The sequence below is a fragment of the Podarcis vaucheri genome (genome assembly GCF_965113315.1).
Source record: "Podarcis vaucheri genome assembly, chromosome: 6".
Lineage (NCBI taxonomy): Eukaryota > Metazoa > Chordata > Lepidosauria > Squamata > Lacertidae > Podarcis > Podarcis vaucheri.
Window position 1 is genome coordinate 69,559,672 of NC_138764.1, and position 22,201 is coordinate 69,581,872.

Genomic DNA, 22,201 nt, shown 5'->3' on the forward strand with positions numbered 1-22,201 from the left:
TAGTTCTTGCAGCATCTTAAAGACGAACAAGTATTTTGAAGTATAAACATTCATGGGCCAGAGGCCACTTCGTCAGGTGCATGTTGGTCTCTATAATGTTGGATAGAGACAATGTGATGTTCTAGAATAAAAGTTAACCCTTTGAAATAATGCACATGCGACATCTGTGCTTAATCCAAACAGCTTTGTCATGTTTCTAGTCCCCATGGTTGCTGAAATTAGAAATGTGGTAGAATTATACACGTGCAAAGCAACAATTCCCAAATACAGGCATAATTTTACAGCATAAAAAGGAATCCAGATAGAAGGTCCTAGTGTAATAATAGATAACAAAGGAGAAGAGACTAAAGCATGGGTGCCAGTGGAATTTTTTTCAGTTCAACGCTATAAACAATCAGTCATAACTAGCACCACTGCATGTCTACTATTTCTGGTAGATCTGGTGACTGAACAGCGTTGAGACCTGGGTAGACCTGGCCTCTGAGAAACATGTATTTCAGGTCTATCATCTTTCTTGTTTCTCAATAGTTAGACATGCTGTCCATCCATGAGTCTATCTGACATCCAGATGATGCCTTTCCATTCACAGCTTAAACTCTCAGTTCTTTTCCTCCTTCCCTTCAGCCCTTCCAGCCCTTAATTAATTGTCCATTTAATACAATCAACTGCACTACATTACCCTTTTTTAAAAAAAACCACACCAGAATTTAAAATAATAATAATACTAGATTACACTTCAGGGCTTTTACACACTGCACTTCTCTCTCTTCTCCTTCAAGCAGAATTAGTATAATAACACTGGGTTACTTTGCAAGGCTGGCACAATAATCCACATTCTCTCTGACACAGCTCCACTTTCTGTAATATGGGTAAAATAATCATGGATTTTGAAGTGGTTTGCCCATCGTTGTAAGCCAGAGTTATGCTGGCATGTTATGCTGGCTCCTGCAAAGGAGCTCACACTCACCTAGCTCCTCACCAGGCTAAAAAGCACACGATAGCAGCAACTATGTCAAGAACTGGCTTAGTGGTCCATCTGAACCCAGGATCATCATCAAGGTCTCTCTTCTTTAACAACAACAACCTGCAACCATAAGACAGATCCGTGTGTTTGTGCTTGGTCATGGTTTGGCTAAGCATTGTATGTATCTGTATTGGTAAAATCGTTTTTTAAAAAAAATGTTTACAAACTCAGTGATGGGAAACTTTTCTCTCTTTTTTACATTTCATTTGGCATGAAATAAGACTTAGATTAGAAATATGGTTCCTTTCCAGCTACCTTCTGCTTTGGGAAGGAACCACAACCTTCCAGTCACAGCTTCTTTTATCATTTTCAGTGCATTATTATTATTAAAATCTATACCTCACCCTTTCCCTGTAAGGAGCTGAAGGTGGCAACATGGTTCTCCTTCTCCCCATTTTATCCTCACAACAGCCCTGTAAGGTAGGACTTGAATCCTGGTCGCCCAGGCCCTAGTGGCTTATGCTAACCACTACACCACATTGATTCTCTTCAATGAGGAAGCACTTCAACCCATAAGGTGCGAACTAGAGCAAAGGGCTGGCTGATGCTTTACTTCTTAATTTCAGTGGTGCCACACTCACCACACTGAACGTGTGTGTGTGTGTGTGTGTGTCTGTGTATTAGCACTGCAGCAGCTAGCATAATAGAGATCATCAGCATCCCCATATCTGAAGAAGTATGCATGCACACGAAAGCTCATACCAATAACAAACTTAGTTGGCTTCTAAAGTGCTACTGGAAGGAATTTTTAAATTTTGTTTCAACTACGGCAGACCAACACGGCTACCTACCTGTAACTAGCATCCCCATGTTGGTGTAAGATGTTCCGATTTGGTGTGTCTGACACTTGCAAACAACTTTACATGAGAATTGACTGACTGAAGCAGGAAGTGTAGTGTTGGTTTTGGGGCGAGAATGGAAGAGGATCAAAGCATCATTGGGCACTTGGTTGAGAGGCACACCTTATACAATCGACTCTGCTAACAGCTCCAGACTCTTCCCAACTTTGAAGCCAGAGGCATTTCAGAGCTGCAGGATTTCCTTAAAGTAGGGAAGTAATGCTTCTCAAGCCCGCTAGTCACTGCAAGCTGAACCCAATCCTGCTATTCGTGTTCCTCTGTCCCTAAAAAATGTATAGCATGGGCCTAAGCAGGTTAGACATGCGGGTCAGACAGGTTCGGAGGTGTGTGCCAAGTGAATCAACTTTAGGCTTAATAATAGTTTCAGGTACATGAATACAGAAATGGTAGGTAGCCTTAAAATATAATGAAAGACAGAGGGTTGGCTTAGGTCTGTGACAGGCAAATGGGGAATGAGGGCAAAAGCTGAAATTGGTTTGAAAGATTTGTAAGAAGAGATGATTTCAGGATAGGGTGGTTCCACAGCAGAGAGCAGGGCAATGGGAATGAGGAATCATGTGCACATTTTCTTAACACCTAAGACATTGAAATTACTAACTTTTTAAAATGATAAAACAAACAAACAAACAAACATTTTCGAGTTTCAGTACATTTTTGAGTGCCAGTAAAATTTAAAAATATGCACATTTTCATAGCATGCAATTAACACTGTGAAATTGAGACTACCAGATTAGATTTAAAAACAAAACTTGCCACAATTTATTACTGGCAAATGTTTTCATTCTGCTTCCACATTATTTGCAGGCCTGCATAGGTTAGAAGGAAGGCTTTCCTCAGTTCAAAGTCTTTGGCCACACAGCTATTTCATTGGTTAGTAGGTTGTGGCCACTGCAAGGCAGGATACCATGACGTTTGTTCTGGTCTTCATCAACTGGTATAGCTCATTGCTTTACCAAAAAAGAAAGAGAGGGAGGGAGGTTGTCACAATTTATCTGCTCTTTGACATTCTGGTTTGAGTTGTATAGGTTGCAGTCTCCTTGAATGATGAAAACTGCTCAGTGAAAAGCACAGATTTTTGGCTTAATAATTATCAGAGGGTGTATGCAGAGCAGAGCAGTTAAAAGCCCTTGAAACGAAGCAGAGCATTTTAATGCCACCAGTAAGAATTCCCATTTCTTCATTATTTGTAAGAACACCCAGTGTTAAAAGAATGCATGAGATGATGTAGATAAAAGCATTTTAGTGAAAAGCATCATAAGAGCACTTCTTGTTTTCCTTGAAACAGGTGCATTGCACTTAAGATGTCCAAAAAAGAGGACAGAACAATACAAAGATTTGCATAGTGTTTACATGTTAATTCATAGGTGCACATTTAGAAATAATTACTATAATTTAAATTCAAATAAAATACACCTCATCATAGAGACATGGTGACCCAAGTTCTTGCTGGGGCTTCTGTCTGGGTGCTAAATGTTGATGGGCATCATCAAGACCTCTGCTGCTCTCTCTTCTTAGAGTTCTCAGTCTAACAGGACTTTGATCAGACAGACCCTCAAATAGAGAACATCCTCAAATAGAGGCCTTCTGCCAGCCTTTCACATAGAGATTGATCTTCTGTAAAGAAGCACACAGAGCTTTTTTCAGCTGGAACTTACCAGGACTCAATTCCAGAACCTCTTAGGTGAGCGCCATTGCCATTATAAGAGAACAAGGGAGGAGTTCGTGGTGCATTCTGGACCTCGTTTTCTAGAAGGACATGTGGCCACCCCATATAATGCTTCTATCTAGTGGTCCCTCTCTGGTTCACACAAATGACCAGGGAACATGGTAGGATGAAGCGGCAGCTTGTGCAACATGCACAGGTGGACTTTCTATGATGGGCGCAAGTGTCTCCAAGAGGGAAAGGCGCCTGCATTCTCCAGGCACACTTCCGGCATTTTCAGCTGTGTAACTGTGCTGAACCTGCTGCACTGGAAGCTACATTACGTCTTAAAAGTCTTAAAAGATTGTGCTTAAAGATTTTCCAAATTATGTTTGCACCTGGGACTGCTTCATTTCTGATATGATGATCTCAGCTGTGCCTATGTAGTAAAATAACAACTCTTGCCTTGATCAACTCATGTTTGCAGACACTGTGGAGTGTGTTGCCCCATGACTAGTAGTGGGGCAACTATAATACAGGGGTAGGGGACCCATGGGACCCATGGGACGCGGGTGGCGCTGTGGGTAAAACTTCAGTGCCTAGGACTTGCCGATTGCATGGTCGGCGGTTCGAATCCCCGCGGCGGGGTGTGCTCCCGTCGTTCGGTCCCAGTGCCTGCCAACCTAGCAGTTCGAAAGCACCCCCGGGTGCAAGTAGATAAATAGGGACCGCTTACTAGCGGGAAGGTAAACGGCATTCCGTGTGCTGCGCTGGCTCACCAAATGCAGCTTGCCACACTGGCCACGTGACCGGGAAGTGTCTCCGGACAGCGCTGGCTCCCGGCCTCTGAAGTGAGATGGGCGCACAACCCTAGAGTCGGACATGACTGGCCCGTATGGGCAGGAATACCTTTACCTTTTAGGGAACCCATGGTCCTCTAGATGTTGTCATACTGCAGCCCCCATCATCAGTGATTGTTGGCCATTCTGGCTGTGGGTGATGGGAGTGGGAATCCAACAACATCTTCAGGGTCCCAATTCCAGATGTGAATTAAACTGCTGAAGGAATGGTGTTGATGCAGGTTCATTGCACTTGGGTGGGGCAGAAACTCAGTGCTACTAAATAAGTCACTGTCCCCAAAGGAAGGAAGCATGACTTCAACTCCCGACACTGACCTCCTTGTAATTTAGATGCATTAGTGTAGGCTCAGAGAGTAGCAGAAGCATTAAATGCCTTTTTTGTGGAATGATGGCAATAGTGAATCACCACTGGAGAGGCGAGTTGAGTCCAATTCCATGGGGCTGGATTTCAGCAGAATCCCTTGTTCAGTGTTCTGGGCTGCTAAGACGGCTTTCAGGGAAAGAGCAGAGGAAGGTGGGCGTCCAGTATTGCCCAATATTATCTTGACATTTTCACAAGCATTGCAGACAATCTAGGTGATCAGACTTAGCATCCCGAGCCAAGCCACATCTGCTGTGCAGGAAGCTTCGCCTGACACCTTCATTATATGCCTTTAGGCACCAGGCAATAATGTTCCACTTTGGTTGGTTGACATTCAATGCCCTTTTAAAAATGTGTTGGGACAGGGGTTATTAGGTTGTTTTTGTTTTTATTTTAATTATATATTTTGTGTTTTTATCCTGTGAACTGCCCCGAGACCTGCAGGTATAGGGCAGTAAATTTATTATTATTATTATTAACCATAGTCATAAAGAGCAGAGGGGAAAGCCCAGGCCAACTGCGAACTCTACTTTGAGCTTTGCAAGGGAGCGGCCTACAAAGAGGGAACATGGCCAGTGGTGTTTGCACTATCATGAAAACCATTTTGTAAAAGGTCCCCCTTTTGACTTGTGAACAGAGCACATCTGGGAACCAACTTAGCATATTTCAGATCAATACATGAATCTGTTCATTTTGGACTAGTGTTGGAGAACCTGTGGGCCAGATCAGGCTGCCAACCAGGGGTCAGCAAACTTTTTCAGCAGGCAGCTGGTCCACTGTCCCTATCTATCTATCTATCTATCTATCTATCTATCTATCTATCTATTTTGGGGGGGGGAATGAACGAATTCCTATGCCCCACAAATAACCCAGAGATGCATTTTAAATAAAAGCACACATTCTACTCATGTAAAAACATGCTGATTCCCGGACCGTCCACCGGATTTAGAAGGCGACTGGGCCGGATCCGGCCCCCAGGCCTTAGTTTGCCTAGCCATGCCTTATAGCACACCAGTCTCAGACCTGAATTTCTTTTTTCTCTGATGGGAAACTTGAAAAGACTTTCTGAGATTAGAGCAGGGGAATTCAAAAGGGTTTGCTCCCAGCTGGGAAACTGGGAGACAGATTGCTTCCTGTACCCATGTGCTGTATGTATGTAGCTGGGCTGAGCATGTGAGCCATATGTATGTCTGCATGAGCATATATGTACTGTGTGCCATGAGTGGGATTCAGCCCTCCGAGGGATGTCTGTCCTGCAATGTGGTCCTTCAGCTGAGAAAGTTTAGCCACCCCTCCTTCAGGTCCTTTTCTTCAGAATTTTGCCATGTTGCTTAATGCTTAGCAATAAACCAATAAGCAATTTACAAATAGTTGCAGTGCAAAATCAATAAATAACAAATGCCAAATAAATAACAAATTGCCAAAAGCCAGAGAACCATACATCAATGGAATCGACTCTTGTAATGCCAGGAGATGATAGATATAGATAAATAGATTCTGGTTTGCTTTGAAACTGAAGCCTGTTGTTTGCCATGTGCTTAAATCTCTGAATGTTTCTGCCTTCCACCACTTGTTGTTTATGGTCTTTGAAGTCTGTTTTCCCAACGTTTTTCAGAATGCTCAAGAGCCTCATGGAGTGGCTGTGCCAACGCCATCAGTACCAGAAGGCTTTGAGGAAAAACCAGCTCTAGGTAAGATGACAGTTGTTAAGATGACAGTTGTTAAATCAACAACTCCTGCTTTGCACATGTACACCATTCAATTCAGCTTGTCCCAGACCTTTGTACTGATGATCTTTTGACATCACTATTGACTTTCTTGCAATGGCAGCACAATGACACACACTGTGGTACCGCACAGTCATAGGGACACAGAAGCTGGAGTCAGGTGATTGGTCCACCTACCTCAGTTTTCCCAGTAGTGATGTATGGAAGTGAGAGCTGGACCATAAAGGAGGCTGATCGCCAAAGAACTGATGCTTTTGAATTATGGTGCTGGAGGAGACTCTTGAGAGTCCCATGGACTGCAAGAAGAACAAACCTATCCATTCTGAAGGAAATCAGCCCTGAGTACTCACTGGAAGGACAGATCCTGAAGCTGAGGCTCCAGTACTTTGGCCACCTCATGAGAAGAGAAGACTCCCTGGAAAAGACCCTGATGTTGGGAAAGATTGAGGGCACAAGGAGAAGGGGACGACAGAGGACAAGATGTTTGGATGGTGTTCTCGAAGCTACAAACATGAGTTTGACCAAGCTGCGGGAGGCAGTGGAAGACAGGAGTGCCTGGCGTGCTCCGGTCCATGGGGTCACGAAGAGTCGGACACGACTAAATGACTAAACAACAAACAGCCTCAGTGTTATTGTCAACAAAGACTTGCAGTGACTTTGCAGGATTTCAAGCAGGGTTCTCTCAGCCCTACCTGGAGATGCTGGGCATTGAACCTGCAAAGCAAATGAGATACCAAAGCAATAATGAGCATTTTAATGTGGCATCCTGTTATTTTTTATAGCAGGACATTTTTAATGATCAATTAAAAACAAACCATAAAGCACTTTACATTTATTTTAAAATATTCACCATTAGTTCAGTAGTTTCTGTTAGAACATGTTCCAGCTTGAGAACATGTCTGAGAACTTCTAGAAATCTATGCTGAACCTAAGTCCGACTCAGAGTAGACTCGCTGAAAGCAATGGACTTAAGTTACTCATGATGACTAACTTTCGCCCATTTGTTTCCATAGGCCTACCTGGAGTATCACTTGGTTGGATATCACCCAAAATATTTAGTGTTGCTAACAGGAAGACAGCTTGGCACCGAGTTAAGGGCAGCTATCATAAAGCTGAATCAACCTCTTCAAGAGCACGTTCAGCTAGTTTCTGCAGTCAGGCAGCCATGGCAATTATCAGACATATTTAAAAATATAAAGTTACTTCCCTGTTAATAAGTCAGTCTTGTTTGCTACAGCCGCATATTCACTAGGAAACAGGAAAGTATTTGTCCTGCTTGTTTTGATATCAGCCCAGGAAAAAGCTGCCAGTCTTGAAGGCTCCAGTATCTGTTCCTGCATTGGGAGGAACATTTCCTGGACACCAGCAATGTGGAGTGCTGAATGTAGTTTCACAGAGCAGCTATTAGAAAAAACCATTAGATTCCTATCGAGATTGCTTTGCTGGTTGTTCTAGAAAATCCAAATGTAGCTGTTACAGTGGTAGATGAATGTTTCTGTTGGGTCACCAGCCAGCCTACATGAATGGTATGTTGGGGGCTGTTTAAACCAGAGCATCGACAGATAGGTGCCAGAAAAGGAGCTAACCCCTCACCTGTGCCAGTCACTTTAAAATTGAAGCAGTGATGTTTCAAATCAGAAGGTGATCCAGCACCGGCAGCAAAAGAGCTGGGAAGAAGCAGTTTCAGGAGAAAACTGGCCATTCAAATGACTCCTGTGTTTCCATAATGTGTGGTTTTGCTCTGTAGCTCTAAACTGGATGTGACTTGCTCAGTGCATATTTGCATTTACTGTACAGGTTTTTAAAACTGCAGATAGCACTAGCTGGGCAAGGGTTCTCCAAAGCAAACAGCATATTTCATGGAAGGATCTTCCCCAAAACTGCAGCAGGGGACGATAGACTTCAACTCCCTCTCCTCACCTTTTGCAGTCCCAATAATCAGCTCCCACCCCCTACAGCTGATCTTGTTTTCATTTGTAAAAACCTGCTCAATTAGATGTAAATTTCCATTTAATGAACTACATCTTGTTTGGCCCTTACTCTGCCTCAGCAAAAGAAACAAGGCAGTTATCTAATCATCTGGGAGGTTGCATAGCTCAGTTGGTTACAGTGTGGCGCTGATAACACCATGGCTGCAGGTTTAATCCTCATATGGGGCAGCTGCATATTTCTGCATTGCAAGGGGTTGGACTAGATGATCCTCAGGGTCCCTTCCAACTCTATGATTCTATGTTTTTTTGATCCAGATGATTGATCTCCCCCAATTACCTGCATAGACCTCCTTTGCATGCACAGGAGATTCTGAACCACATGTGAGCACACATGGTTCTCTGGAATGAGACAAGAACTGCTTTGTGGTTGCCATGTTACTGATAAAGTTTCCCTTTTGCATCGCCAACTTGTATCAGTTTCAGAATCTGAAAGAGTTTCTGAAAACTGATAAAAGCTATTTAGTTAGAAAAAACTGTCAGGGACCAAAGCAGTCTTCTCAGTTTCATGGAATTCTAAAACTTATCCAATGCCCTCCATCAGCACAGAAATTTCCACTTGTGTAACAGAACCCAGACCCCTCTCCTCTCCCTGCCCACACACTGCACCGGGGTGCCAACTTGAATAAAATATTGTGGGGACCCAGGTAAACCCCAACCCACATAATCAATCACATGGCACAGTGTACACACACCATTTGAATGGGAATGCCCATCAACTTTGTGGGTGCTTATTGTGGAGGCCAAAGCCCCCAGGGCCCCTAGGAGTTGGCTCCTATACCCTGCACCTTCCCCAAATTTGCTCCAAAGGGTTGGGGGAACCCCCCCCTAGGGGTGGGAAAAGGGAGATCCAGTACGCAATTGCCAATCCTTGTGCTGACAGAATGAACGCTCACTCCTCCGATTGTGGGTGCCCTTTGCAGGACCACGCGCAGCACCCCCGAGCCACGTGAGACTTGCCACCTGGTTGTGCTGGCCCGCCTCCCTGATGGCGCAGTCGTTGGGGGTTCCCACCAAACCCCAGTTCAAATAATCCAATCAGAGGCTTTGATAGAGGTGGGTCCAGCCGAGCGGACTGCGAGTGAGCAGGCTTCACTCTGGTCCACTCAAGGTGAATAAAACGGGGGGCGGACAGAATGTTTTACTTAGAATGGAAGGATGGAAGGAAACCAAAAGTAGAAACTATTATGAATGGACTTGTATGATTTTATGTCTGTTTCTTCACTTTTCGGTGAAAGGGGGCCATTTTTAGGGAAGCTTTTAATGTTTAATAGGTTATTGTATTTTAGTGTTTTATTGGAAGACGCCCAGAGTGGCTGGGGAAACCCAGCCAGATGGGCAGGGTTTGTTTGTTTGTTTGTTTGTTTGTTATCCCCGCCTACCCATCTTATTAAAGAGTTTCTTAGCATTGCCTAACAGAAAATGTCTGCCTGCCTTAATGTTGACTAAAATGAGAGGCCACCTTAACACCACTGTATGTGTTGTTTTCTCCCCAGGACTAGCTTCTCAGATCAATGGCAATTACAGAAAGTACAATTCGGTTCTTGATCTGAGGCCCAAGGCATTTGAAGAGAACTACTTGGATGATGAATACATTCCACCACCACCACCTGTTCCCCCTCCTCCACCACCAGCACCAACGGTTGATGTACCACCACCTCCCATGGAAGCTCCACCTCCACCTCCCATGGAAGCTCCACCTCCACCTCCCATGGAAGCTCCACCTCCACCTTCTGTGGAACCCCCACCCCCACCAATGGTGCCTCCACCCCCGCCACCTCTTCCAGGAATGCCAGCGCCATCCCCTTCATCCCTGGCTCCACCTTCCTTCTCATATTCCAATTTGTCTTCCCCCAGTACTCCATCCCCACCCGACTTCATTCCTCCTACTCCTCCGCCTCTGGCTTTTAGGGATGGCAAAGCCCCTCGTATGCCTCCCATTTCACCAGCACTTCACACCCCACCATTCTCCAATGGTGTGTCCAAATGGAAATCTGAGACTGTTCTGAACCTGAGGCAGCCCGAAACCATTTCCCCCAATCCGAATCTTGCTTCTCCAAGCACTCCCACCCATAAGGCGTCACTATTGCCACAATCCAGCCCAGAGCCTCACCTTACCTTTCCGAGGTCATTAAAAGTACCTCCCCCGACTCCCGTGAGAACGTCCTCTATATCCTCGGCAGAAAAAGAATCCAGTCCAAGAGATGAGCAGCTCCCCAAGTTGACTCCTCATGGCCGACCTGCCCTGCCATCTAATTTTACTGTACGAAGTGCAGCCACAGTTCACCCAGAGGGAGAAGTTGCAGGGAAAGCCACCGTGGAAAAGCCTTCCATGTTAACCACAGAGGCTGGAAGTTCAAAACGGACATCAGATTCTAATGGCTCCTCTGCCTCCCTGCTGAAGCATGACGCACCACCAGGCAAAGAAACAGATTCTTCGGACTGGGCGTCCTCTGATGATGAAGACTGGAAGGAACGCAGCAACCTGGACAAGCTAAAGCATGAATTGTCTGCCCTGCTGTCCTCTTCGTGCAGAAAGGAAGACAGGCCACTAGACAGAACTGTATCTCCCAAGACTAAAGCCAACGTTACCAACAGCAACCAAGTTGTTCCAGATGAACCAAAACAAGCTAGGCCTGCCGTGACAAGCCCAAAATCACCAGCGGTTACAGAAAGTGAAAGGAAAGGAATCAGGCCTGCTAATACACCTTCCATGGGCAAAGCATCCCCCAGTGATGCTTCCTCAACACTAGACAACAAATCCACCTCTGTGCAAGCAAACAGTGTTTTGAAATTCAAAGATGAACTGGAAGCTTTGTTGTCACCAACCAAGGACGGGGGGCCACCTTTGGCTTTTGCAAACCTAAGACATACTCCAGAACCAAAGAAGCAAGTTACTCTTCAGTTTGGTGGCAGCCAGACCAATAGTGGCGAGCCCGAGCTTCCAAAACCCACAGCAAGTCCGAATACACCAATGACAGAAGTGACAGAGAAAGAGCCTAAGATTCCTAGCACCTCTGCTGGCCACTCGGCACCTGACAACACTTGTAAACCCCCAGCCTCTCCTCTGAAACCAAAGAATGAACTCTTGGTTCCCTCTGCGCCTTCACCAGCCTCTTCTGGCACGGCCTCACCTCTACTAACTGCATCTCCTAACACGGATTTCTCTCTTTTCCAATACAAGATGCATAGGATGAGGTTCGGTTCCATTGACAGCCTGGCTTCTGCGAGTTCTTCCCAAACGACAGAAGACGGAACCACCAGCACAAATAATAATGAAAACCAAAGAGACTCAGCTGAGCGCAGGCCCTCAGAGACATCCACATCCTCTTGGAAGACAGAGAAAATGAATAGTGAAGTTTTGGTTCACCCTGTTACAGGAGAAAAAGTAGAGAGGGGATCCCCAATGGCTCTCCTCTTAGCTGCACAACAGAGGGCCCAAAGAGGTAGATCTTCTGCCTCTGCCTCCCGACAGAACAGCTATTTGTCAGAGAGGCCCCAGTTCAAGTTATCAGAGAAGTTGCACAGCAACAGCCAGTCAGAGACTGGGTCACCCACTATTTACTACAGTGACTCCAAGCCCAACTCTGTCACGATTGTACCAAAGTCTCCTCAAAAGGAATCACTTGCAGCCTCCGAAAACAAGCAGCGTAATGGAGCAGGTATACCTGACAGCAGCACCTTGGGCTTGTCAGAGGGGCAGAGGGATCAGAAGCCTCAGACATTTTCCAGTGCCTCAGAACAATGTGGGAATGCGCAGAAGGTCAAGGAGATGAATGTCTCCCAGAATCTTCCCTCATCAAACAGGCATGGGACTTCCATGTTAGTTCAAGGCCTCCTAAGTCACAGCAGGCAGGAAGCTCCCTTGCACTCTCTCACAGCACCCCAAAACCATGCCAAAGACAACAACGATGAGGTGGAAGAGGGTTTTGATTATGAGATCATTCCCCCTCCACCCGAGTTCAGCAACGATGCCCAAGTGGTCCCAGACGATTCTTCAAAAGGGGAGGAGAACCACAAAGCCTTTAATATCCCAGGTGGCAACCAGGCCTCAAATAAGCAACTTAATTCCAACCCTTCAAGCTATAACTACAGTAACAGCTATTCCCTGACATCCAAATCAATTCTGGAAAACAGCATGAGGCCCAGTGGATACAGTCACCATTACCCAGGTGGGAGCTACTCCTCTAGCTACCTCAGTTCCTATGACAACAGCCGTCCTCTGATCAAGAAGCGCCTTTATGTGACAGAGACGGATAGGTCGTATAGCCGGCCCACCATGTCTTCTCGCAGCATGAGCACACCCACCTCCTCCTATGGCCACAGTACAATGTCATACAACTCTCAGGCTGCGGAAGGAATGCGCCGGGCCAACTCCACTCACAGGAATGGTCCAAACAGCGCACAAGGGCGAAGGGTGTCCCTGGAATTACCTGGGAAGATGGTGACTTACAGTAATGCTGCCAGTGAAGCCATGTATAAAGGCCAGAACGGAGAGTACACTAGCAACACAGCAGCCGCTGGCAGGTATGTTCTGCTTGCCATAAATGCAGGAATTGTGATGTGATCTGGGAGCTTCAAGGAAAGTGTTGCTGGCAAGGTGTAGGCATACAGGCGACAACTATAAAATCCTCCAGTACGCACTGTCTAGTGTGGGAGTGGGGAAACCTTTTTCAAGCCAGGGGCTTCATTCGCTTGTGGTGGGCAACCTTCCAGGGACCGCCTGCCAGTAGTGGGTGGGGGCAAGGGATATGACTTCTATGTTTGTACTGTTGGCTCCACTCCAGCCGTGCAAAACTTAGAAGTGCTTATGTATGGCTCTCTGGACCCGAGGCTCTCCACCCCCGACCTAGTAGATCCAGTCCTTTCCCCCTCTCTAGAGAAGAGTAGGAAATCCCTGACGGGCCATTTTTTATCACATTCTTCTCAGTACCCCACACAAGACGTAACCGACTGTACTTTTGAATAAATAAGGTATACTATCCATTGTTTCAAATTGTAGATTTCAACAGAAGTCTCATAAAGTTCAATGAAAAAAGCAGAAGACCCAGTGGATCAGTTTATTTTATATTCCGTCCATACATGTATAAGTGTCTATTCTACCCGTCAGTTCCTAGAGTCCAATAATCCACATGAAGGGTTGTTACAGTTCCACAGAATCCTTTCACAGAGTCTAAGACAAGGACTTCTGGAATATTAGCCTTGTTTCGCCAGCTGACTTATACAGAAGTGCAGTACCACTGCAAGCCCCAGCTCAACTTCTTTTCCGAGCTTGGCGGTGGCAGCACTTGGGGGGGGGGGCAGGACATTCTGGGATCAAAGTAATTCTGGGATGTCCCAGGAAAATCAGAACTCTTGAAGGGTATGTAGTCACAATACCAGATTTAGGTAAAGAGCAAGGAAAACTGCACATGTGAAACACTTTTCCTCTTAAAATCAGCATGTCTGTTTGGCAAGGTTATTGACTGCATAGAAAACATTCAAAATATGTTGAGCTGGGGCTGAGCAAAGATCATTTTCTTACTTTCCCACCCCATATTGCTTCTCAGGACTTTGTATTATATTGTATGATTAATTATTTCCATCCATGTGGTGACATTTTTGTTTTTCTCCCTTCCATCTTCAGATCCTCTCATGGAAATCAACAATATAGTGGAACTGCAAATACATTTACAGTCAGGCCTGGAGCACGACAACCCATTTCTTATTCGTACCAAGGAGGTCTTCGATAAGGCATGTACGAGGAAGCTGTATCGCCTTGCACCAGCTTTGGCCAAGTTATAGGCCTCGTCCTCTCTGCTTTGTTCTGGCTCTTCCTTTGATAGCTGTAAAATGAGACACAAGAGCCTGTCCTAGACTGAAAGTAGCCCAAGTGTCCGCTTGTAAATAGACTGTTTGTAAGTTATTAGGGACAAGGTAAGAATGAGTTCTAAGGGCTTCTGTGCAAAATGGATAAGGGGGCAAGTTATGCCACATAGTCACTCAGCAACCTTTGCTTAAAGCATTTAAGTAATTAATTACATAGACTTCCTAGTGACTAGTGCCAGCTTGGCCTGTAGAAGATTATATCTAGACTAAAAGTTTATGGAAGAAATTTTCAGCCCCATCTTCCTTCTTGAAAGTGCATCTGACACTTCGAAGCAGCAAAGAAAGGATGGATGCCTTCATCCTAGTGGGAGGCAAGGAACAGAAGAGGAATCTAGCTGCAGAAAATGAGAGCAGGAGCCAAGGTTAAGTGGGAGAGTTAAATGGCAGTGGCCCCAATAGGTATGTGGGGCCAAGAATTGAAATTTGAAGAGCCTAGTGGTTGGAAGAAGATGGCATAGTAGTAGGGAAGGGGAAGAAGGGTTTAGAGGGATAAAGCAGAAGAAAGCAAATAGATGAGAAGGACTAAGGTTGCTTACTTTTTCTGGTAGCTGTGGCTTTAACACAGGAATGGAGAACCTGTGGTCCTCCTGGTCATGTTGGACTTCAGTTTCCATCATCTCTTACCATTGTGGCTGAAGTTGATGGGAGTTGGAAGTCAACAACCTCTGGAAGCCCATTAGTTCTCGGTCCCTGCTTTAATAACTCCACAAAAAGAGAAAAATTAAGCTGATAGAATTTTTTTCCCCATCACTGCATCTCCATGTCAGAAAAAGCCAAACTTACCGGATTTCCATTTGTCATGCAAGTACAAAAGACACAGGAACCTTGAGAGAAGTCAGCTAGCCTAGGAGGCGTTGTCAGACCCAGGTTATATTGAATCCATTGGAAATAATTGAGATTGCACCTTCTTCAGACAATTCTACAGGTCAAATTTTAGACTAGGAAATTTAGCATTTTGTATGACTCACCTCTGGAGACAAGAATGAGACTTCACAGCATTCACTAATACCCATACAATACACATACAGAATATTAAGAGTATTACTGTCACTTTAAAATGCAACTTGTTAATTGAATTTTGGGGAGAGGTTTTAATTAAGAAACTGCACCAGGATAAAATGAGTCGAAATGCCATATTTGCCAGGATGGAGTCTGGAGATCCTGTTTGTCTCCTTAAAAGAACACAGTAACTGTGACCTCTGACCTGTGCCTCCATTGGTCCTTTCACCTTTGCCTTGCCTACTGTGCCTAATCACAGCAAGCAACAGGATATGGGCAGAAGAACAAAATGGGAGGCATAAAAGGCTGTATCTTTCTTCTGCTGTCCTGGAAATTTTTAAGGAGATTGGACCCATCTCTTTCGCAGTCTGAACATCTTACATACAAAGTGACAAAATATGTCAAAGTGGGCACCAAACAGTTTGGTTTTAAGGTGTGTGTGTTTTAACATTATGGGGCATTAAAAACTTTAGGTGCTGGCACCTATAAAAATTAAAGCCAAGTTATATATTGATGTATATCAAAGAAGCAATGCAGGTTTAAAGTTCGGCTCTGTAAATGTGAGCCTTGCAGCCTGATCCTCAGTAAGTTTTATTGAGTCAATGAGATTTACTTCCAAAAAGCTAAGTATGGGACTGTATTAATCCACCTTGGCTTATTTGCCCATTTATGAGAGCTGTTCATTCTATGTGTTGAATTTGTTGGTCTGGTCTCTGTTTAACGGCTGACAAGTGTCATGCTTTTGTCAGTGATTACATGATAAACCTGGATAGCTTATTCCTAAATTAGTCCCATGTTGACACGTGCAGCAGCAACGACTTTCAAGACTGCAAAAAACAAAAAACACCCCACCTCGCAAAAAAAATTCTGTGGATTTTGCAAGAAAACTATTACATACCCAATTATTATTATTTATTGAAGTTACATCTCACCCTTCCTCTTGAATAGCTTTTCACACTTGTAGATAATACTGTAAACAATAAAATGTGCAGGATGGCTAACTTAAGACTATTGAATTCTGTGGCTCTATTCAAAGTCTGACTTAGCTGGATACCACTCATATAAATCTTGCTGATTTGGCCTGAAAACAAACACTCTTTCCTGTCTCATTTAGTCTCGGCTCTGGTCCATTTATTTTGTTGTTGTTGATGACATCTGTCTGTCTCGGGAGACAATAGAAGAGTGCTCCTTTGGGAACGAAGACAAACTGTTAAAGAGTTACAGCACCCGCTGTGACTGTAGAAACCAATGCAGGAGAGACATGTTTTGTTGCAGCTGGGGCAGATGAAGACATCCGGTTGTGCTGCTGCAGATGCACCACTGTATTTCTTCTCTCTGCGCTCCTCCCAGTGGCCATTCCTCCTCTGGTCACTTCAATTTATTTAGGTGGCTGGTATTACTCTGTTCTCTAAGACTGCTTCATACATGCAGTGGCCAAGTACCACACAGGAAAGGGTTCCTGTACCTTTGAGTCCTGTATTTTAAGGGATTTTAGCTTGCCGTGTCATGCTGCTACAGTTGCCTTTTTCATACATTACTGCCCTGCCTCTGGCACTTGTTCTCTGCACATGAACCCATAAGCTTGGATCCAAGCCTAAGTTTTCTTAAAATATGTTAATAGAAGGAACGCTTCCCATCCTGTCCTTCCGCATGGTGTCCTATGCACTCAAACATACCCAAATTCTCTCTGGAGGGTTGTTGGGGCCCTCTGAACATTATGGGATGAGTTGTGGGTGGGAAGGAGGGGATGGGAAACTTTATTTCCATGAGCTTCCTTAAGTTAACTTATATCAAGACCCGAACCATTATGTTTAGAAGCTGCAAAGCTCTCTCCGTTATGCACACAAGTCCCTCGAGTGTCTTCCAAACATTATAGCCCCCCTCCCCCAATGTACAGCAATGTTGGGGAAACGTAACATGAAACAGTCTCAATGCCTTATACTTGCATGCATTGTTTGCCTGTTTTATTGATTTGGAGGCTGCCTTTTCCTGACATGCAATGTTCTAAATTAGTTGCTGCTAAGGGAATATCCATATGAGATAGGGGAACAAGCAACTTGTATTCTCAGCCCTTATCGAGGATTTTTCAATTCATTTCAGATTGCCAACACTTGTAAAAGATCACCCTACTTTCAAAAGTTATAAAGCTGAAACAAGCTCGTTTAGTAGTTTGCCATCATAAGGCAATGTAAAGAACTGTAAAATAGATGTAAAACATGTAGAGAATAAATTGTATTATGGAAAAATAAAGCACTTTGAGACAAGCATAGGGTTGCCATACCTCTGGAATTTCCCAGACATATCCGGAATACTGCAGTTGGCAGCAGTCCAGGCAGAAATCGGCTAAATGTCCAGGGAACACCCCCCCCCCCAATTCAACAACTTTGCCAAAAAGAGCTCAACAACTTTTCCTTCCAGAATTTCACTGTTTGGAATATGGCAACCCTAGACAAGCGTATTGAATGCACTTTTTAATTTTCCTCCATATGCAGCATCTCTTTAGTTCACTAACAGTGCAATCCTCTACATGTTTACTCAGAAGTAAGTCTTGTGCAAGTTCAGTAGGGCTTGTTCCTAGGGAAGTGTGTATGGAATTGCATCCATACACTTTTCCAGATAATGTGTGTACATGTGTGGAAATATGTATATGTAAATTTCACGCAATATTCTAATGCCTTAAAATTAAGAATGATTATTGACTATAGTCACTTAAAAAACAATTTTACAATAAGTGTGTGTACTTGTAGAAGCCATAGTGTGTTTATTTGCCATATATTATACGAACAATCATTTTTGATAGTGATAATATTCGATAAAAATGCAATAAATTCCAAACTACTTTTCTGCTCTGAGTAAAACAAGAATGCAAAAGTTACTGTTAGTGGCTATAATCAACAGTGAGTTGTGCATGAACAAAGTTCATAGAAACAACTACGCAGAGTACTAAACAAGCTGTAATACTGGCAGCCGTCATATCTATGTTGGACGCATTAATCCATGAAGGTGCATGATTCTGCGCATCATTATGTATGCTTCTTGTGTGATAGTGTGAAAAGAGCACAGCATGATATAGTTCATTGAAGAGCTTTGCACAAAAATGGTGAGCAATACCAATGCAAAATTAATACTCCCAACACTGAATATTTTGCCACCCCTCCTTCAAATTGTGTCGGTGTTCTATGAACGACAGAACTCAGGATCAAAGCCTGACCGTTCCGTGGCATCCTATTATTAACAGCACATGTCATCAGTAAACCCCGTTTTCAGAAGGTCTTCCTCTTAGATAAGACAGCATAGGATTCTAATCCACATATCCATATATTAAACATTTAAGTAGTACTGCCAAAGATTGGTACCCAATGCAACTGCTGTAGCAAAGAATATATTATAGTTATTTTTAAACATTAATGAACACCAAAGGAATCAGTAACTTACCACTTGTAAATTATTGCCAAAGCCTGCAAAGGGCTTCTGGTTTGCAGTACCTAGCATATGAGAAATATTGGAAGCTTCATTTGTGGAAGAACAAATGTAATTTTGACTGCAATTGTGTAACATGTCTGCTCTGACAAAAGTCCTATTGACAAGAGGTGATTTTGAAATTATTGGTTTTCTTTCATCCTGTGAGGAAACAAATTGAAATAAAAAGTTGAACTCCAAAGCTTAATTTTAAAAGTCAAGCTCCAGGGAGAACATCCCTGGAACCAAAGGAGAAATTGGATTTCTTCCAGAATCTGATGTCAGATGCCCCTGGCTCCATTGCTGTGGAATTTTTTTGTAGTCATGGCCCTTTTCGGTACAGCCAAAAGTGATGTACTGGGGATGGTTTGCAGCTGCATTTGGCTCCACCCCCCGGCTCCTCTTGATGTCCTGGCATTGCGCGTATGACCAGCTCCCCCAATCACCCTCGCAAGCTGGCACATCTGGTCTTGGAGTGACTAGGATAAAATATATGGCTCCTGAAGGATCCAATTCCTTCCTAAACAGCCTAACAGCCCTCCAAACCCATAACAAATTTAAGCCAGGACAGGAGATTGTTTCAAATGGGAAGGAAAATACTTTCCTTGGGCAGGGACACCGATAAAGAAAGAGGGAAGATTGCAGGAGCGCTCCTCCAACCTCATTTCCAGCCCTGTTTGGACAGGCGCTACTGCCTTTGATTGCCACCACACCCTACCATAGGATTGTACAGTAACTGTTCAACTAATAAATAATAATAAAAGCTTGTCTTCAATTGGAACACCCAAAACCAAAGCAATGTATTAAACCAAATTCAGCAAAACTATATCCATCATTTCACTGCAGATACTGCTTTGTATGCTGCAACATTACCAAGCCTTTGGATTAGAAGAAAATGCAACATAACCTAGTGGGTTGTTTCTTTTAAGATATGCATGGAATAAGGTGGCTTTTGTCAATGGTTTTTCTTTTTGCCAGAGCTTATTGGACTCAGACTTTGTGTGCATAAGCTTTGCTTCAAAGAATTTGGCTTACAGCTCTAGCCTGCAGCCCTCCTCATTTTCATTCCAGAGAGCAGACAAAAATCTCCACATCATGCAGTGCAAGCACAGTACATGAAATGTACGTATAGCCTTGAAGTATTGCTTTCAGTTTTTTAAAAAAGTAAAGCTATAATCCTTGCAGCTGTGCAGACATGCTTGTGGGAGAAGAATCATAAACTGGGAAGGGGAGGGGCACATAAAACTCTCTCATATTTTAAGCGGCCTGGTCTATTAGCTGTGCTGGATCAGGCCAATCTAGCCCAGCATCCTGTTCTCACACTGGCCAACTAGATGCCTGTGGAAACCTTGTGAACAGATGAGCACAACACTCTCCCTACCAGTGCTCCCCAGTAGCTGGTGTTCAGAGGCATACCACTGCCATGCCAAGTTTGCTGCCATGCAGGTTGACAGAAAAAAGCATCAGGTTCAAAAGCATAGCTTTCAACTTACAGATTCGAAAATAAGGGACCAGCAGCCTCGAAAATAAGGGATCAGCAGCCAAAATAAGGGATTTTCCTAGCACAGGTATGTTCAACTTCTGAGCCCCTCTGAGCCAAAGGCAGAAAGCCCAGCCAGCAGCCAAACAAAGCCTCAAGCAGTGGTTCCCACAGCACAGCAACCCAGCAAAGGGGATGCAGCAAGGAAAACCACCGTCACCTCTCCGCTGGGAAGCACTGAGCAAAGGCGAGTCCCCAGGCAACGCGGCCGATTTGATCGGCACAAGGCATGCAAGCTCCACCCCCCCAGTCGTTGTTAGACTCCTTATTGGGTGAACAATGCAGCCAAGCAACACAGCTGGAGCCTCCCTCTTCTCTGGTCAGCAGGGAGGGAGGGAGAGGAGCTGCTTCCTTTGAAACCCGGGAAATTTAAGGGACATCATCAATAAGGGACAGCAGCGGGACATGGCGCTGGGATAAGGGACTTTCCCGCCAAATAAGGGACGGTTGACAGCTATGTTCAAAAGATGCTGAATTTCAGCTGCCTTCCTTTTCAAACGACTCAAAACTTTCCTGCCCCAAACATCCTATGAAGCCAGACATGGGAAAGGGGTGTGCAGTTTACCCTGAACAGGCCTAATTAGGCCCACAAATTAATGCTTCCTACCACTGCTTTAGATACCATCTCATTCTGGTAGTGTACACAAACTCTGCTTTTGTAGGCAACTGGGGATAGGTTTCTGGCTTCCAGGTAGATGATCCATATTAATCCAGCCTCCACCTCCCTCGTTGTTGTCTTTAATATCAAGACCAGATGAGTCATCTTAAGTAGAGATGCACATCTGATGGGGCAACATGAGCAGAAAAGCTTGTTCTGCTGCTTACGAAGACTCAAGCTATAAATAGAAAACACATGTCTTCAAAGCTGCCCATACAACTACTTTCAGCAAGCCCTAACAGGAGAGTCTTTTGAAATGGCGAATACTTGCATTAATCCTCTCAGAGGCACAAAACAAAACTCTCTGAAACTTAAAAAAAAACACCACAACCATCCTTAATTTTGTATAATGGGTATCTTAAGTGTACAAGTGTGTTCATGTTGTTTTAAAGTGGCGGCAAAGGCGCCGTAAGATCCCAGTAAGTTAGCAAAGAAAAGAGGCAGAATTTGACCAAACATGTTTGGGAAGCAACTTTTGGGATACTAAGCCGAGACCCAAACCTGACTCTCATCTGAAGACTTGTGCCCAGAACACTATTGGATTCCATGCTCTGCTGAAAACTGTCTATTTAAAAATCTTTGGAATCAATACAGTGGTACCTCGGGTTAAGTACTTAATTCGTTCTGGAGGTCCGTACTTAACCTGAAACTGTTCTTAGCCTGAAGCACCACTTTAGCTAATGGGGCCTCCTGCTGCCGCCATGCCACTGCTGCACAATTTCTGTTCTCATCCTGAAGCATAGTTCTTAACCTGAGGTACTATTTCTGGGTTAGCGGAGTCTGTAACCTGAAGCGTGTGTAACCTGAAGCGTATGTGACCTGAAGCGTATGTAACCTGAGGTACCACTGTATTTCCCTTCTTCTGCGCACAGCCAGGGAGCGTATTCATAACTGCTGAAAGAATTACTGAAAAAATTATTAGCAAAAACAATTAAAAGCAACTATTTAAAAGGTTTTTTAAAAAATAAAAAACATCAGCTATAGACTAAAAATAAATTAAAACACATGATAACATTTTGCATATGTAGGTAAGCTTGTCTAAACAAGAACGTGCTTAGCAGGTGCCGAAAAGCACAAAAAGCCCCTGCCCAGTGTCAATAGGCAGGGAGATTCAATGTGTAGGCACTGCCACGCTAAAATACTGATTTCTTACAAATGTAGAATGAGTATTATGGGGTGCAAGTTTCCTAGACTGAAGTGACTGACTGGGCAAAT

At 44.1% G+C, this 22,201-nt stretch overlaps 1 protein-coding gene across 1 annotated transcript in view; it reads left to right on the top strand.

Annotated features, from left to right (window-relative positions):
* Positions 1-16,421, top strand: part of LOC309534992 (uncharacterized protein C6orf132 homolog) — a 41,147-nt gene extending 24,726 nt beyond the window's left edge. The window contains exons 3-5 of the mRNA XM_082227629.1: positions 6,363-6,438; positions 9,959-12,989; positions 14,089-16,421. Coding sequence (XP_082083755.1) covers positions 6,363-6,438; positions 9,959-12,989; positions 14,089-14,194 — 3,213 coding nt within the window. The 3' untranslated portion in view covers positions 14,195-16,421. The remainder of the gene's footprint in view (positions 1-6,362; positions 6,439-9,958; positions 12,990-14,088) is intronic.
* Positions 16,422-22,201: the final 5,780 nt, after the last annotated feature.